At 43.4% G+C, this 17,288-nt stretch overlaps 3 protein-coding genes across 4 annotated transcripts in view; 1 reads left to right on the top strand and 2 right to left on the bottom strand.

The window, feature by feature from the left end:
* LOC309533158 (cytochrome P450 2J2-like) overlaps positions 1 to 17,288 on the bottom strand; it is a 283,269-nt gene that overhangs the window by 40,601 nt on the left and 225,380 nt on the right. The window lies entirely within an intron of this gene.
* Positions 1 to 17,288, bottom strand: part of LOC309533176 (cytochrome P450 2J5-like) — a 317,301-nt gene that overhangs the window by 37,723 nt on the left and 262,290 nt on the right. The window lies entirely within an intron of this gene.
* The window catches only part of LOC309533175 (cytochrome P450 2J2-like), a 71,748-nt gene continuing 59,860 nt past the window's right edge, over positions 5,401 to 17,288 (top strand). For both annotated transcript variants that reach the window (XM_082224386.1, XM_082224387.1), the window contains exons 1-4: positions 5,401 to 5,642; positions 10,256 to 10,418; positions 16,394 to 16,543; positions 16,736 to 16,896. In XM_082224386.1, the coding sequence (XP_082080512.1) occupies positions 5,475 to 5,642; positions 10,256 to 10,418; positions 16,394 to 16,543; positions 16,736 to 16,896 (642 nt within the window). In that variant the 5' untranslated portion in view covers positions 5,401 to 5,474. The remainder of the gene's footprint in view (positions 5,643 to 10,255; positions 10,419 to 16,393; positions 16,544 to 16,735; positions 16,897 to 17,288) is intronic.

Below are 17,288 nucleotides of genomic sequence, written 5' to 3' on the forward strand. Positions count from 1 at the left end.
GTACGCTTTTGGAAGAGGTTTGAGGTCCACCCACACCCCAAACTGCAGAGACAGACTCAAGGGGCCATGTGGGGTCCCAGCAATTGCTGGATATGACAGAAATGTCTGCGCCCGTGTCAATCAAGCCTTCCAGAACTTTGCCATTGATTTTATACTTACGAAGAAGTTTCTGTTCACCAATCCTCTGGATTACAGCTAACAGCTGTGGAGAGAGGGGAGAGAGCTGGTGCAAATTACTATCCAGAAGCAGTAGGATGAGAAGGGAGCACTACCAAATGCGCCCAAGACTCACCCTTTTTTAACTGCATGGGCATATGGCTCCAGAGTTGAACCATGATTGTGCCCACATTGTCAGGATCTAGGACTCCTGGAATAACCAGGATTCCTTCTTTGGCCGCAGAGAATTTGGGTAAAATTAAGCCTGCGACCTTAAGTGGTAGTGGGCCTGCCAATTGGGTGGGCATGAGCACAATTTCACCAGGTAAAACAGCGTCTTTGGTTTCCTGATTGATTAAATCAAAGGTGAAATCAGAGGGTGTATCCTTAGAAAAAGTCTCAATAGTGCAGACTAACGGCAGAGGGCTCTCTATTTGTCCTGGCCCGAGAGCTGAGCCCCTATGGAGTTTCCCGAACTCCTGCACTGATTTGCCCAATGATAGCCTTTTCCGCATTTTGGGCATTTTTGGGAAGGTTTAGCCTTATTGGCATCACCATTCCTGCTTGCTCCCCCGCCAGGGGCTCTGCATTGTTTAGCAAAATGACCTGGGCGTTTGCAATTGAAGCAATTGCCCATGGGCTTATTGCCAGCCTGGATTGCACTGGCAAGCAAAGACATCGTGTGGCTCTGGCTGCCAACATCTGCACAGGTTTGAATCATATCGGCCAGGTCATATTTGGGGCGGTGTATCATTGACTGCGAAGCCTTCTTGCAATCGGTGTTTACATTTTCAAAGGCCAATTTTTTCATCAATTCATTTTGAGCTGTAGGGTCATCAATCTGCCTGGTGATTGATTCTTTCAATCTGTCTATAAATTGATGGTAAGGCTCCGAATGTTGTTGCTTAATATTAACGAAGGAGCTCAGTGGTTGCCCTGAGACAGGGACTTTCCAAAAGGCGTGTTGTACACAGGTCGCGGTGCGACTGAAATGTAAAGGTGTCAATTGCGCCTGGGCTGGTATATTATCTTTTATAATCATATTTATTAAAATTTCCAATAATAACAGAATAAGAAAAATAAGAAAGATAAAGAAAAGAAAGAAAAAGAGAAACTAGTTTAGACCCTTCTTTCATAACCTTCTTTCTGGGACTTCCTCCTTCCCCTCCCGACTGTATTCCCCTTTCTCTAAGTTGGTTCCACAAGTTCTCATCCCCAATTTAGACCTAATATATTTTACTCATAAACCAATTTAAATTTACACAATCTTAACGTCACTCCTTGTCTTATAATAGAACAAAATTTTCCCCCCAAGATCAGCTCTCTTTCCTTCCACGAGTTCCCCCTTTCTAGAAAAAGAAAAAACAAAAACATATAATATCACAGTTATAAAGAATATAAGATAGAAAATATAGAAAAGTTCAAAAAGTTGGTTACAAAGCCTTTGGATTCTAAGATTCCCCCTCCCTTCCCCGGTTTTGATTCCCCATGTCCATTTGTCTGTATGTTGTCGGCCTGGAGATCTTAAGTCCGCAGCCAAATTTTTCTCAGTCCATCTTGCCGGTTTCTTCAGATTTGGTTGTTTTAATAATATTTAACTTCAAAAATCCAGTCTAATAGAGGCCTTTAATTTTCTTTAATCTTTTGTTGCTCCTCCCGTTGTTCTTTCCGTGTCGTATTTAGTCATTTGCTCTTTTATTTCTTGGTTTCTCAGGTTTCTGTCTTGTTCAGCTGTCAAAACATTCTTGTTCCAAAAGTTTAATGTCTCTACAGAAGTTTGTTATTCAGGGACATAGACTTACGTCCAGTTCCTTTCTTGCTTCAATAGAAGATTCTATTGTATTATGGTCACCTCTGTAGACAAAATAATATTTCAGTTCTGCAGCTTTCCCAGGAGATAAGACCTGTACACATCCCAGAGTAGTTTTCCACATACGACACTTGTAATGACCCGAAACCCCTCTAGAGGGATTGCAGTAACTTTGTATCCTCTAATCCAAAAGTCAATTTGTTGTTTCTTTTTCCCCGACAGTTTATATCCATATTTATATCAAATTGTAACAAAATTAACCAGCAAAGAACTTGTAGCAAAGTCCTCTTTATATTTTCCAGCTTTGACAGCTCTTTTGACAGCTGTCAAATTCTCCATCTCTCTTCGCCAAGCTATCCGAATCGCCCCGGTTCCCGGGGGGGGGTTGCCTTTTTCCTCTCACCCTCGACTCTTCTCCTCCAGCACAGTTCTTATAATTCACATCGTGGAGTTAGTAATTTTTGTCATCAATAAACTTCTGAATCGATCTTGGTTTCTCAGTCCTTGTTTTAGCATGTTTCCAATCAGGGAGGGGGCTGACTTCCTTTTTGGATCCCCTCCCGCTCGTGCCAAATCCGGAAAAAAAATTCTTTTTTCCTCCTTTTATACCCGGTTGCCCAATTACTCACGGGTTGTTGTTAATTGTCCGAATTTCCTTTAGAAGAAGCCAGCGCTCTCCGCCGGATGGCATGCGGCTGCGCCCGGCAGGGGAAGCGGAGGACTCAAAGCACCACGCCACTCCCCGGCGCCCGATCCGTAGCCTTTAAAAAGGCTCCTTCACGAGCCGGGAGGGCGATAACGGTGCCATGGGCTGGTATATTATCATACAGACCAGCGCCAAAGAGTTTGATGGCTGAATGCTGTGGATCAGCCAGGGCTGTGGGGCTGTGCTTAAATTCACTTTCAAAAACCACATACTGAGCAGGAGATAAAAACATGTGCATCAAATCCTTCCAATCTTGAGGTAGCATTGTGTAACCATTTGTGATGCCCTCCAGCATCCCTAGCACATAAGAAGATTTGAGGCCAGAATCAGTAATGGCTTTCCTTAATTCTCTCAGAACAGAATAAGGAAGCGCCTCATACATAACCTGCTGTTGTGCAGTGCCGGGGTTCGCATAGGAGATAGGGAAAGCAGATGGCATTTCCCCAGCCCATCCAGCCTCTTCCTCTAAGGAGAGGAGCCCTTGCTGCCTAGCTTGAGAAAGCGTGGCGCGCACAGCTCCTGTGGGAAAGCACACAGGGGCTGAGGCAGGCGAAGGAGGGATGGGGGGTGGATGTGGGCTGAGGCGTAGGGAGGGGTTGGCAAGGTTGTGATGGAGGCAGAAGCTTTGGGTAAGGTGGGGGATTGTCTGCTTCGGCTAAAAGAGCAGGTGCCGACGGAGATGCCTGTGGTCCTAACCTAGCGACGGCATCTGCACACTTCTGCCAAGTGAGCAGACAATGAATCGGTGCCCTCGGTTCTGTGAAGAGGGTTTTTTCGATCTTTTGCCAAGCTTCTGATCCCAGAGAGCCGGACTCTGGGTACCAGGGGCACTGGCAAGCAATCTCACATAACAATTGTTCAATTTCTTTCAAAGAAATATGAACACCCGCCACCCGCTGTCTAATGAGATGAAGCAGCTCCTTGGGCTGCTCCTGTTGGAACTTTGTCAGTCCCCCCCCCCATACTCACGAAGTAGCGCGCTGAGACTTTTCCAGTCGAGTGAAGTATAGGGGTTGCTGCGTAAAGGGATCTGGCACGTCGGGATCACGGCGGGGTCACCAGATGTTGGGTTGAAATAAACGACAGACGAATGACAAGTGTCATATGGGAGGCATCTTCCGAGCATGTCTCGGGGAGTCCCTTTTATTGAGTATTACAGCATTGCCACATATGTGCTTGTTGCTGATTGGTTAACACAAATACAATGCAAGGGTTGAATATAGGCATTAATCATCAATAGATTAAAGGTTGGGAAAGGGAACACATGTTTGGACAGGTATGAAAACCTCCTTATTAAACTATTACTAGTGATTGATATTGAAAAACTTAAAAGGGCATAACAATCGCATTCCGTAGATGTGGTCAACCATGCATGAAGAACAGGTCAGGGTACGATGTTTCATGAACTCAATGTGAACTGAACATTCTAGGGTGGATGAGGAAGGAATGCTTCAGCTCTGAGCGGTTTGCCAAACTCATGTGCAGAAGCAGAACTTCCCATCATCACTGTAAGGATAATAGGTAGTCTGAATTGGGGCAAGGCATTCTCATGCACGCTTACAATGCCCTGTGACCATTATGTGGTGAATGCTTTGGGAATGATTTGAAAAAAGGAGCTCGACTATTATATGGTGGTGACCATTAGGCAGTGAAATATGTAGGACACATTTTGAATATCTGCTGCCAGAGTTTCCGTTGGATCCCTCTCTTCATTCCAGTATTGTGTTATTGTGCCAAACCAAAGATCCTGAAATCTAGCACCAGCAGCTACTGCTATAAATACAGGAAAGTGTGTGTGGGTTTCTTATCATAACCAGCTATGAAGCAGAGGGCCGGTCCACCCACAAGGCAGGCTGTGACAGCTGCCTTTTACAGCAGAATACCAACAGGAGGCATCTCTGGGGGTGTGCTGCCTAGCCATCTGAAGAATTAGACGAGCAACCACGGACTCCTTCCTTATGACTATGAGAAAACATTTAAAGGGCTGTCCAGAACAAAGCTTCTCTATTATTGTTACACTCAACAGGAAATGGGTTACCTAGGAGCGAAGAACTCGTGGCTGAGGTCCCTTCAGTGCCCCTCTAAAATATGTGAAGGGGCCTGGCTCCGCCAAAGTTCATGGCGATTGCCATTCTAATGGTGGACGTGAGCCACATTATGTGATTGATTATGCGAGGTGGGGCTCACTTGCCCCCTTCCTCATATTTTACTCAAGTTGGCACCCCTAATGGATTGCAACTAGCAAGTGCTCTGTGGAAGTAGCAATTGTACTGCTCTGTGGTTCGATTCAACTGCAGGTAGAAGTTTGTTGGCTTTTGCAATTGTAATGCATTTACTATCCTGGCCTTCATTGCTGGATTAATAAGAGCTTGAACTCAGAGTTCTTTCTGAAGGCTTTGACGCCCACATCAGATTGGTACCTTCCCAAGGCACAGGTAGCAATTCCATAAGAGGAAAGATAACCATATTAAATACCAGATGACTCTTGGGGTACTGGAAGTAGATCACAGTCTCTTGGGAGTTCGATGTGCCTGATATAAAGCACACTTCGTCACATCTTTGTGACACATATAAAAATGATTATAGCATTTGATTTTATTAGTGTTTGATTGTTTCACATTCCAAGGCTACTTACAAATGGTGTTGCACCCACTGTTGCTTATTTGTTTTTAATAACTGAGAATATAAAAACAGGGAATACTGCTGATGTCTTTGAAGAAAGAAAAACTCCTTAGGGAAAGAGAGTTGAACCTGACCAGGCAACCTAGAAAAATTTAAGGAGAAAGAGACAGCCAGAGAAGGATGGAGATACGGACACTTTTGATTGCTCTGCTGGTGTCTCTTCTGATTCTGCACTACCTGAAAGAGCTCTGGTCACGCAGGCATTATCCTCCAGGTCCTCTCCAGCTTCCTCTCATTGGAGCCACATGGAGGTTTGGATTCAAGATTGATGAAAATACTCTCATTCAGGTACTTACTGTTTCGTAATAACTCAGTCTGATGCCAGCAATTCTTTTATCTATTTTCCCCAACAATTGTGATATTTCAGCTTCAACGATGGCATGGGTTAAAATGGTAAATGCCATAAGCCTCCGTTGTCAGAAGCTGTAAGCAATACGAATAATAGTAATAATGTAAATAGTATTATTATTAATATTGCAAAGCACAAAACCATATAAAAGTTGAAAATATGCATTAAAAACTACTGATCAAAAATATTTATTGTATGCTGTTAAACTGAGGAAGGAGGAGAGAACACCCTCATAGGAAGAATGCTTTATGAATATCTTGGAATATGCAGAGATGGCAAAAATTGATAAAAGATACAAATTTAGAATCTTTTAAAGAAGATTGGAAAATCTTTCTGGTCTATATAAAAAGTTATTTCCAATATGCAAAGACCACAGTGGAGTTTGAAGTGTAAGAAAACAGCAGAATATATTAAGAAACATGTTAGAGAGGATGAAATTATATAAGATGGAACTTTAAAATGCAATTGTATGTAATTCGAGTTATAAACATTGATATTGGGTGAGTGGGAAATCACTTGTTTTGTTGAATTGGAATATAGTGGTACCTCGGGTTAAGTACTTAATTTGTTGTGGAGGTTCTTTTTTTTTAAAGAATTTTTATTAAATTTCCAGTTAACAAACCAATCATATCACATTAATTCTACATTATACCAATACATAATATACTCAAATATTTAGCCAAATTTTAAATTTTTGTTGGGGGTACCCATACTTTGAGTTCAGAAAGGGTCCAATCATCTCATATTTCTGCTGCTTTGATGTTCACAAGTCCCATCTTTCCATCTCTTTGTTGTTATCCTTTACAAATCCCGTCTTCCAATCTTCTTGCTGCTAACATTTTTTTTCCTTAATAACCTCTGAGATATCTCCACAAGCGAGTTGAAGCAAACATTATTATAGTCCTGTGTGGATTTTCATGCTGATCCAAAAGTCCTATTCAAACGGCAGGCACGATTTCAGCAGTTCCCATAAAATACAGTCTAAGCATCTGCTCATTAACTTTCCCAGACCACTTGCTCCATAAATCAGCCTTTCCAGGGGAGTTCTTGCCAAATCAAACGTAGAATTCAGATATGATAACAGAACAGTGGCTCCCTCCCCCTTTGACTGTAAATCTTGCAACAAAGTCAGTCTCATAATGGCGGTTCCCAATTAGAACTGCGTCATTCAAAAGCCTTTAGTTTCCTTTCCAGATCTTTAGTTGATAATTTCCACACAGTTTATTTCCCCATCTCACTTGCTATCAATCATGTGGCGGTTCTTCTTGGGGAGGGGTTGTTAGGTAAATCATATTGAAAAAGGGAAAAGTTTTTCCCCCCTTTCCGATCCGTTTCAACATACCGACATAGTTGTGATTCTTTGATGTAGTCTTCTGTTCAGTCCAACCCGTCACTCAGCTTCTCAGTGGTCGATTTAATTAGCAATCAGTACACCCTTTCCTTCACTCGAAACATGTGCATTTACTCTTCTCCAATTATTTATCTTGAGCAAGGCAACTAGGATCGCAATCAGAAGTAGCGTCCAGGAGATCCAAAAACTCACTTGAGGGCTTTCCGTCCAGTGCCCCCACGCCCTCCTTCTTTCGAACTCAGGGGTGATTTATTGGCAACAGCGGATGAGGCAGCATTTTCCCATCCCCTGGGAAAACTCGGGAGGCTAATTTACTCCCATCATTAGCCTCTTAACCTGTCCATTCTTACCCTGAAACTGTTCTTAACCTGAAGCACCACTTTAGCTAATGGAGCCTCCTGCTGCGGCCGCGCCGCCAGAGCATGATTTCTGTTCTCATCCTGAAGCAAAGTTCTTAACCCGAGGTACTATTTCTAGGTTAGCAGAGTCTGTAACCTGAAGCGTATGTAACCTAAAGCGTATGTAACCCGAAGTACCACTGTATAATTGTTGAGTAACAAATGTAACTTTCTATATGAAATATTTCTATATTCCAATTGTTTTGTTAATTGGATTATTATTATTATTATTATTATTATTATTATTATTATTATTAAGCACCCAATAATAAGCCCCCACAGAAAAAAATCAGATTTTAAAAGGGCATAGGATGTCAATGAAATCAAAAAAGGCCTATTTAAAAAGGAAGGTTTTGCCAGGTGAATTTCCCTGGTGAGAGCATTCCACAGACGGGGAGTCACTGCAGAGCAGGTCCATTCTTGTGTTGCCACCCTCTGGACCTCTTATGGAGGAGGAACACAAGGAAGGGCCTCAGAAGATGATTTCAGGTCTGGGTAAGATTATATCGAAAGAGGCGGTCCTTGAGGTATTGTGGTTCTGAGCCATTAAGGCTTTCTAGGTCAAAACCAGCACTTTGAATTTGGTCCAGAAACTAATTGGTAGCTGGTGCAGCCGGACCAAGAGTGATGTAATATGCTCTTGTTCCAGTGAGCAACCTGGCCGCTGGATTCTGCACTAGCTGAAGTTTCCGAACTGTCTTCAGAGGCAACCCTATGTATAACACATTGCAAGTAATCTTACCTTGAGGTTACCAAGGTTAAGAAATGTAACTTTCTATATGAAAAAAGAAAAAAAATATTATTACAGAAAAAAGACAGACCACAGCATTCATTCACGGCAGCCTCTCAACAGGTACTAACCTCCATGCGCTATTCAATCTTTTCCACTCAAACCAGAAGCCCTTATAAAAAACAAACTATAAACTAAAATACCAAAATCTTCTTAAAGGATCTCTGCGGTAAACTAGGGTTGCCATTTTTTAGGAAATTGTTGAGCTTTTTTCATTGGGTTGCCGAACAACAGCTACCAGGCTTTTAGAAGAAATCTGAAGGCAGCCCTGTTTCAGGAAGCTTTTAATGTTTGATGTATTATAGTATTTTAATATTCTTTTGGAAGCCGCCCAGAGTGGCTGGGGAAGCCCAGCCAGATGGGCGGGGTATAAATAATAAATTATTATTATTATTATTATTATTATTATTATTATTATTATTATTATTATTATCTGGGTGTTCCCTGACATTTTGCCGATTCCTGTCAGGACATGTCAGGAATTTTCCTGATGTATGGCAAGCCTACAGTAAGTGCTAATCTCCAGTTAATAGTCCCACCAATAATACAAGGCCAGGGCTGTGAAATCAGCTTCAGGGAGTCATTTAGAAAGCTGTGAAACTAATGTCACTGGGAAATGAAGTCTTGCTACCACTTACAAGTTGACCCATAGAAAATACAACAACATTTTATGTTGCCTTGTGTTTCCCCCCTGGATTTCACATAGCTACTCATGCTGCCATTATCCTACTTTGTATGGTTTTGTGCTTTTCAGTATTAATCGGAATCTTGCCCCTTTATACTAGTTTTAATGTGTGTCGTTCATAGCTGCTGGTTGAAGGGCACTCATCTCCAAAACACATTGTGTAACAAAAGAAGCTGAATTAATAAAACAGCTTATCACGGTATGTTCTTGATCTTGTCTTCCTTTTGTTCTACTGCATGTTGCAAAATGGCCTAGAGCAGGTATGTCCAACTTTCAAGAGACTGAGATCTACTCCCACTATAAAAAAACTGGTGGTGATCTACTAAATTTGTTGAGCTTTTTTAGGGAGCCAAAGTTCTTGATCTACCTGTTGGACATCCCTGGCCTAGAATGCTGTGTACTTCTCCCCTTCCGACAGATGGAAGGGGAACAAGTTCGATTGGCAATGAAGCAGGAGCACATCAGCCTTTCTCAGCAGCAGCTCATGTGTAACTAGAGAAGACAAGAGACAAACAGAACAGGCACCTTTCCATTGCCTCCTCCGCAAGCATTAACTCTTTGTCAGACCATAGTTTAGTTTATTTCCTTGTTTCTTAAATACAATTCTGAGCCTTTTTTCAGCGAAAACTCTTCAAAAAATACAAAATTACTCAACCATCGGATATGAACATATTAACTTTTAAAACATTGGAATTGGTAATATTCTCTAGCCCAGACAGGTATCATCTGAATTCCTTGCCATAGATTTGCATGGTGGTGACGCTCCTGCTGTGACCCACCGTGGGTCTGAAACCTGACCCAGGACTCTAGCCCAGCCTATGCTAACCTGGTCCCCTCCAGATGTTTTGGACTACAAAGCCCATCTGCCCCAACCACCATGGCCAATAGTCAGGGATGGTGGGAGTTCTAGTTCAAAAGCATCTGGTGGGCTACAGCTTCCACATCCCTGCACACACAAAGATTGTGGCAAGATCATTTTCTGGGAATGACTTGTGCATCTTCTTGTCTGTCGCAGGAGGGCTGGTCACTATGAAGTGTCTCTGCTGCTCTGATCCTAGGCAGAGGCAACATGGCTAGGAGGGAGTAAAACAAATGGGTTGGAATTATGGGAGGGAGGGAGGGAGGGAGGGAGGGAGGAAGGAAGGAAGGAAGGAAGGAAGGAAGGAAGGAAGGGGAGGAGGAGGAGGGGAAAAGATCATAGCAAGAGAACTGCACATAGTGAGAAACTGCAGAGGTGAGGGAGGATGATGTTCTCATATTAAGTTGAAATATCCAATTGCATTTTTTGAACACATCATTCCTCTCTTCTCTTTTGAACCAAATGGTAGCTGGGAAAGCAACATGGAAATATTTACACCATATGGTTTGGACATCTACCCATTGTAGTACTGTCTGGATTCCAAGCAGTTAAAGAAGCGCTCATTGACCACTCTGAGGAATTAGACGAGCGACCAGAGACTCCTTTCCTTAGGACTCTGATAAAAGGGAAGGGTAAGTAGTGAAGAATAAGAATTTCTACTGGTATTTTCCCAAGATGAAACTTTTAAAGGGCTGTCCAGAAAAACAGAACAAGGGTTCTCTATTACTGCTGCACACAACGGGAAATGCATTACCTAGGAGCTAGGACCTAGGGGCTGAGGTCATTCAGAGTGGCTAGTCCTCATGCTATCAAATGACACGTTCATTTGGGTGCATGAAAACCTGGCTTCAGTACGTGTGAAGATGTGATTGATTATGACATCTCTAAGAAACACAATACACTGCTTCTCTCAACAAGCTCTTCCAACATGTTTTGGGCATGGACTCATGTGACAAATATAACATGTGAACTTTGCAATCACATAGTTACTATCATCATTATGCATTATGAATTGCTTCTTGCATGTATGCCTCAAGGCAACTTACAGAGATATAAAAGCAGTTTAAACTATGAATAATCATAGTTTAGAGGTCCTGGGCCCTAAGTAAGTCAGATTATCCTCCATCAGGACCAGGGCCTTCTCAGTGATGGCTCTGACCTGGTGGAATGCTCTGTCCCATGAGACCAGGGCCCTGCAGGATTTAACTTCCTTCCGCAGGGCCTGTAAGACAGAGCTATTCTGCCTGGCTTTCAATTTGAACTTAGCCTGATCTTTTATTCGCCCTACTCCCCTCCCCTCCCCTTTTTATGAAGATTACCCGCTCTGGGATCCCACAGCTAATTCTCCCCTGGTCTCCTCTCTGGCCCAAATGGGACTAATTTAGCCAGCTAGCCCTGGTGATCATCTAATGTTTATTGGCTGGATTTCACCCCTAAATTGATTTTTGAAATCTGAATTTATTGTTATTCACGTTTTATACTGTATTTTATGCTGTTTTTGGCTGCATCAATTAAGTGTTTTAAATTTGTTGTTAGCCACCCTGAGCCCAGTTTTCTGAACTGGGAAGGGTGGGATATAAATAAAAAAAATTATTATTTATTATAAAAGATTTTAAAACAGTACAAAAATCAACAACAACTAAATATGGGTTAAAACAATACAAGGTATACACCTATTGAAGTGACCTTTGTACACGACTGGGAAAGCTTGTTAGGGGGGAAATGTCTTCTCTCTTTTTTGGAAAATAGAGAGTCATATTCTGAATCCAGTTCCAAAGAACAGGGACATTCACTCTGAAAGACACAATGTGAATTACTGTGGGGCTGGCCTGCCCAATAATTCCCATCACTAACTCCACAGTTTATTACTGGTGCTAAGGGCTCCACAAGAAAACGTTTTTTAATTGCACATTCATAATGATTTGTGCTCATAATACTTTCAAGGTGGTTATATCCAACTCCATTGTCAATGCTATTTATGCCTGCAAAGATTTTGAGGTGATCATACAGTTTAATTTCCATTCTGTCACATCCTTTAACTTTCTGCTGAAAACTACAAATGCACAAACTTATTTTTGTCCCACTTTCGTTGCAATATAGATAGTTTTCCCAGACAGAAATAATGCAGTAGTGTTCAGGCAGCGTTTCAGAAGAATTAACAAAGCAGAATATATCCACCATTGATGCATTACATCTTGTCAAGAATATGGTGCAGAATTCACCCTCAGTAAAAATCCCAAACCTGTCTAGCTGGACCAGCAGAAGCAGTAACTGGTTGACACCACACATTATATCCTTAAAAACAGTGTCGAAAAATTGGCTGAATTGGGTTTGTTTGGTTTTCTTTATTTTTTTATTGAAACTTTTCAGCAACACTAACTAAACAAACAAACAAAAAAGTAAAAGAGAGAAAGAAATGCCAAGCCCTGTCTCAAAGGTAGATCTTATAGGCGAAGGGGATCGAGATATGGATATGCTCGTACCCCTTCCAATCTGTGCCTCATCCCGAGGGACGAGGGTAGGGTTAGTAATGATTACTCACCTCTGTCACTGGTGCTGTGCAATGCCAGGTCTATAGGCAACAAAACCGCCACCCTGCGAGATTTCTTTACCTCGCAGGGGGTCGACCTGGCTTGTGTGATGGAGACCTGGGCGAACAAAGGGGAAACAATTACCTTACGAGAGATGCCGCCCCCGGGTTTCTCCTTCCTCCACCAGTTGCAGACTGTGGGCCGGGGGGGAGGGGTGGCATTATTAATCCGGGAAGATTGTCCTTTCAGGGCTCTACCATCGCCATTGATCCCCGGCACTGAATGTGTTGGCCTAGTGTGAGGCTCCGAGGAGATCTTGGCTGTCTGTCTGGTGTACCGGCCACCTAGCGCACCAGCAGCCACCCTGTCAGGCCTACTGGAGGTGGTGGCCGGCTTGACATTGGAGTTCCCTAACCTATTGGTATTGAGGGACTTCAACATCCATGCTGATACCACTCCCTCCTCACAGGCTCTGGACCTGGTGTCTTCCATGGCGACACTAGGGCTCTCCCAGTTTGTTTCGGGCCCCACACATCAAGCAGGCCACACTCTGGATTTGATCTTAGGCGTAGGTATAGACAGAACCCTGTGGCACCCCACTAGTCACTCTTCTCCAGGATGAAGAGGAACCATTGATGAGCATCCTTTGGGTTCGGTCAGTCAGCCAGTTACAAATCCACTGAGTGGTAGCAGAATCAAGACCGCATTTTACCAGCTTCTTTACAAGAATATCATGGGGCACCTTGTCAAATGCCTTGCTGAAATCAAGGTAGGCTACATCCACTGTGTTCCCTTCATCTACCAGGCTTGCAATTCTGTCAAAAAATGAGATCAGGTTAGTCTGACATGACTTATTTTTCAGAAATCCATGCTGGCTATTGGTGATCACAGCATTCCTTTCTAGGTGCTCACAGACTGTTTGCTTAATGATCTGCTCCAGAATCTTCCCTGGTATTGATGTCAGACTGACTGGGCGGTAATTATTTGGGTCCTCTCTTTTCCCCTTTTTGAAAATAGGGACAACATTTGCCCTCCTCCAGTCTGCCGGGACTTCGCCTGTTCTCCAGGAATTTTCAAAGATGACTGCCAGTGGTTTTGAGATCACATCTGCCAGTTCTTTTAATACTCTTGGATGCAGTTCATCTGGCCGTGGAGACTTGAATACATCTAAACTAGCCAAGTATTCTTGTACTATCTCCTTAGTTATTCTGGGCTGTGTTTCCTTTGCTGAATCATTTGCTTCAAATTCTTCAGGTCGGGCATTGTTTTCTTTATCGGAGAAGACTGAGGCAAAGAAGGCATTGAGGAGTTCAGCCCTTTCTGTGTCCCCTGTTTGCATTTCACCATCTTCTCCTCTGAGTGACCCCACTGTTTCTTTGTTCTTCCTTTTGCTACAAACATACCCATACTCCAAGGGAACTTACAAATTTTCCCCATTCCTTATTAACGTTATTCTTCTTGGTTTCTAATCTTTCCGGTCATACGAACATACCCATAAAAGCCTTTTTTGGTGCTTTTAACCTCTCTAGCAAGCCTGAGTTCACTCGCGCCTAATGATCCTTCCACTTCTACCCCACTAACCAGGTCATCAACATTGGTTAGGACCAGATCTAAAATGGCTGTTCCTCTTGTTGCTTCTCCCACTTTCTGGACAATGAAGTTGTCTGCAAGGCCAGTGAGGAATCTCTTTGACCTTATGCTCTTGGCTGAGTTTGACATCCAACAAATATCCGGGTAATTGAAGTCCCCCATTACTACTATCTCCCTTCTTTTTGCATGCTTGTCCATCTGTTCTAGGAAGGCATCATCTATGTCCTCCGTTTGGCTTGGGGATCTATAGTAAACTCTCACAATGAGGTCACTGTTATTCTTTTCTCCCTTAATTTTGACCCAAATGCTCTCACTTTGGCTTTGAGGATCTAAATCTTGGATCTCTTCACAGGTATACACATCCCTGACATATAACGCCACTCCTCCTCCTTTCTTGTCTGGTCTGTTTCTCTGAAATAGATTGTATCCCCCCATTATTACATTCCATTCGTGGGACTTATCCCACCAGGTTTCAGTGATGCCTATTATGTCATATTTAGTTTGCTGTACCAAGAGCTCAAGCTCATCTTGTTTATTTCCCATGCTTTGCGCATTAGTGTACAGACATTGAAGTCCATTAATCATTCCCCCGTGTCTCTTATTCAAGGATTTTTTCCTCCCACCACTAGGTCTGCGTGCTGTTTGCTCCATTTGGTCTATGACATTTGGATGATCATCTTCATCAATTGATAGACTCCTACCTTCAGGAGCACTGTCTCCCTCCCTCACATTAGTCAGTTTAAAGCCCTCCCGATGAGGTTTCTGAGATTTTTGGCAAAAACATTTCTCCCAACCGTTGTGAGGTGCAGCCCATCGCTTGCCAGAAGTCCATCTTCAAGAAACTGCAGTCCGTGATCTAAGAATCCAAACCGTTCCTGTTTACACCATTTGCGAAGCCAGCTGTTCACTTCCACTATTTTTCCCTCTCTCCCTGGACCACGTCGTTCAACTGGGAGGACAGATGAGATGACAATTTGTGCATTTAATTGCTTCAATTTCCTGCCCAGAGCCTTGTGGTCTCTTTTGATCTTCTGGGGGCTATTGCTTGCAGTGTCATTGGTTCCCACATGAACCAAGAGGAAGGGGTATTTGTCAGTGGGTTTTATGATTCCTTGCAGTCATTCAGTTACATCTTGAATCTTAGCCCCGGGGAGACAGCACACTTCCTGAGACATCTTGTCAGGCCCACAGATCACTGCTTCTGTTACCCTCAGTAGGGAATCCCCTATCACCACTACACGCCTCCTCTTAGGTTTGGTTGGGGTTCTTCCGTGAGCTGTCCGTTCCAAGGTTGCCTGCACATTCCCTGAGGACTGACTTTGCTGCTCGTCTTCATATACCTGATCGACTGTAATGAGGGAGAGATCCTCAAATGGAGTCTGCTCTTCGTCTTCCATGCTAGGGGAGAGGACCTCAAAGCGATTGTTTATTTCTAAACAATCAGAGCGAACCCTGGGCCTCCTACTTCTTTGAGTCACGTTTCTCCATATATCTGGCTCCTTTGTTTGTGAACTAGCCTCCTTCTCAGGGGAGTCCCCTGTCACCTCCTTGGTGGAGACGGTGTGCTCTGTTGCTTCCAAGAAGAGCTCCAGCTCTCTAATTCTTTGGAGCGTAGCTACACATTCCTCCAGTTGCTGGACTTTGTCTTTTAAGAGGGCAATCAACATGCAATTCCTGCAGGTAAAGCTGCCTGCAACCTTTGGCAAGATGGCAAGCATTGCACAGGAACCGCAGGCGACTGCAGCTGTTCCCTCCCCCTCCATCTTGAGAACGTGTCGTTGGGGGTGGCTACAGCGGTCCTCCATCATAAAAAGTGTGAAGACAGGACAAATAACTCCCCCCACAATAAAAACCTAGGTCTCCCCCAACAAATGTTTGAGACTAGCTCCCCTAAATCTAAAAGATGGATCTAACTGTGCGTGCCGCTAGGCCCCCTCTGACCTTTGCACAGGGAGAGCAGCTAATCACCCACAAAGAAACACACACACCAATGCTTGCTTACAAAAAGCTTAATGTTGACACTGTACAGCAGGGCTTTCAGTAGACTCATGATATGCTCTGGTGTGGTCTCTTGCTCTGGCTGAGAAACTGACCCCCCAGGTCAGGGTGGCCAGAAGCAAGTTAAGTCCTTTATCCTTCTACAGCACCTGCCATCCATTTGTCTCCCAATGAGAAGTGAAATTTGATCGTGACAGCCTTCCATGGAAAAATCTAAACTTGTCGACATCACACTGTATCAGATACCAGTTTTCTCTTCAAAAATCAAAACGGTAGAGCTGTCGAGAAATCTCACTTTTTGCTGATACTGTAAAGTGCGGATGCATGTGACGTCATTCTGAGCGTCTGCACATGTGTGAGCGGCAAAATCCTGAAGTAACCTGTTCCATTACTTCTGGGTCACCGTGGGAGGCAACCTGAAAAGATTTAACCCGAAGCGACTTTAGCTCGAGGTATGATTGTTGTTATTTCTCACTGATTTTCCATAGGTATTGCATTATCAAATGGTCACACCTGGAGGCAACAGAGACGCTTTGTTGTAGTTACTTTGCGGAAGCTGTGGCGGGAAAAGAAAGGCATGGAGCAGCAAGTAGCAGAGGAGGCCCATCAGCTCGTGGAGGTTTTTGCACGTTCAAAGGGTATGTGATGGTGCTGAGCTCGCATATGGAGATATATTTGTGTCCTACCTCTGTCCATTTTATAAAGGAAAGTGATATGTTTTTCTTGGTTCCTAATGGATATCCCAGCAGTTTCTCTTGGCCACCATGAAACCCCACTCTCAGTATGAACTGGACCAGCTGAGCTAACATTAGTATAACTTTATTTTGCAGGACAACCACTTGACCCCTCCTTGCCCATCGCTACTTCAGTCTCCAACATGATAAGTGCTGTGGCTTTTGGGCACCGGTTTGCTCTTGAAGATGAAAGGCTCCAGAAGCTGATAGAAGCCATAGATTTCCCCCTACAATTTGCATGTAGCTTTGGTTATGCTGTGAGTAGTCATTCCCATTCCTGCCAAACAGGTCTCCCAAGGGCCTTAATACCACAAATCAGTATTCTGATAGAGGGTTGGAGAAGTGAGATCAGGTTTAAATTGATCTGAGATAAGGGCCACTTACTATCTCACAGCCCGATCCATTGCTCATGATTATCATTGAGATAAAAAACATGCACAACCCCCCCATAAAACATCAACAAAAGAAGACTTTGTCCACCACAGGAGACTCTTTAGAGGGAAGATGGGACAAAAATGGAACAATGACCTTGAGAACAGGTCATCTAGAGCCCGCCAAGGGGAAGAGAGGTGAACAAAATAATCTTCTCAAGAAGGGAATTACATCGTTTTGTTGCCATCATGGAAAACTAAATGTGTCTACTCTATAC

The sequence above is a fragment of the Podarcis vaucheri genome, assembly GCF_965113315.1.
Source record: "Podarcis vaucheri genome assembly, chromosome: 5".
Lineage (NCBI taxonomy): Eukaryota > Metazoa > Chordata > Lepidosauria > Squamata > Lacertidae > Podarcis > Podarcis vaucheri.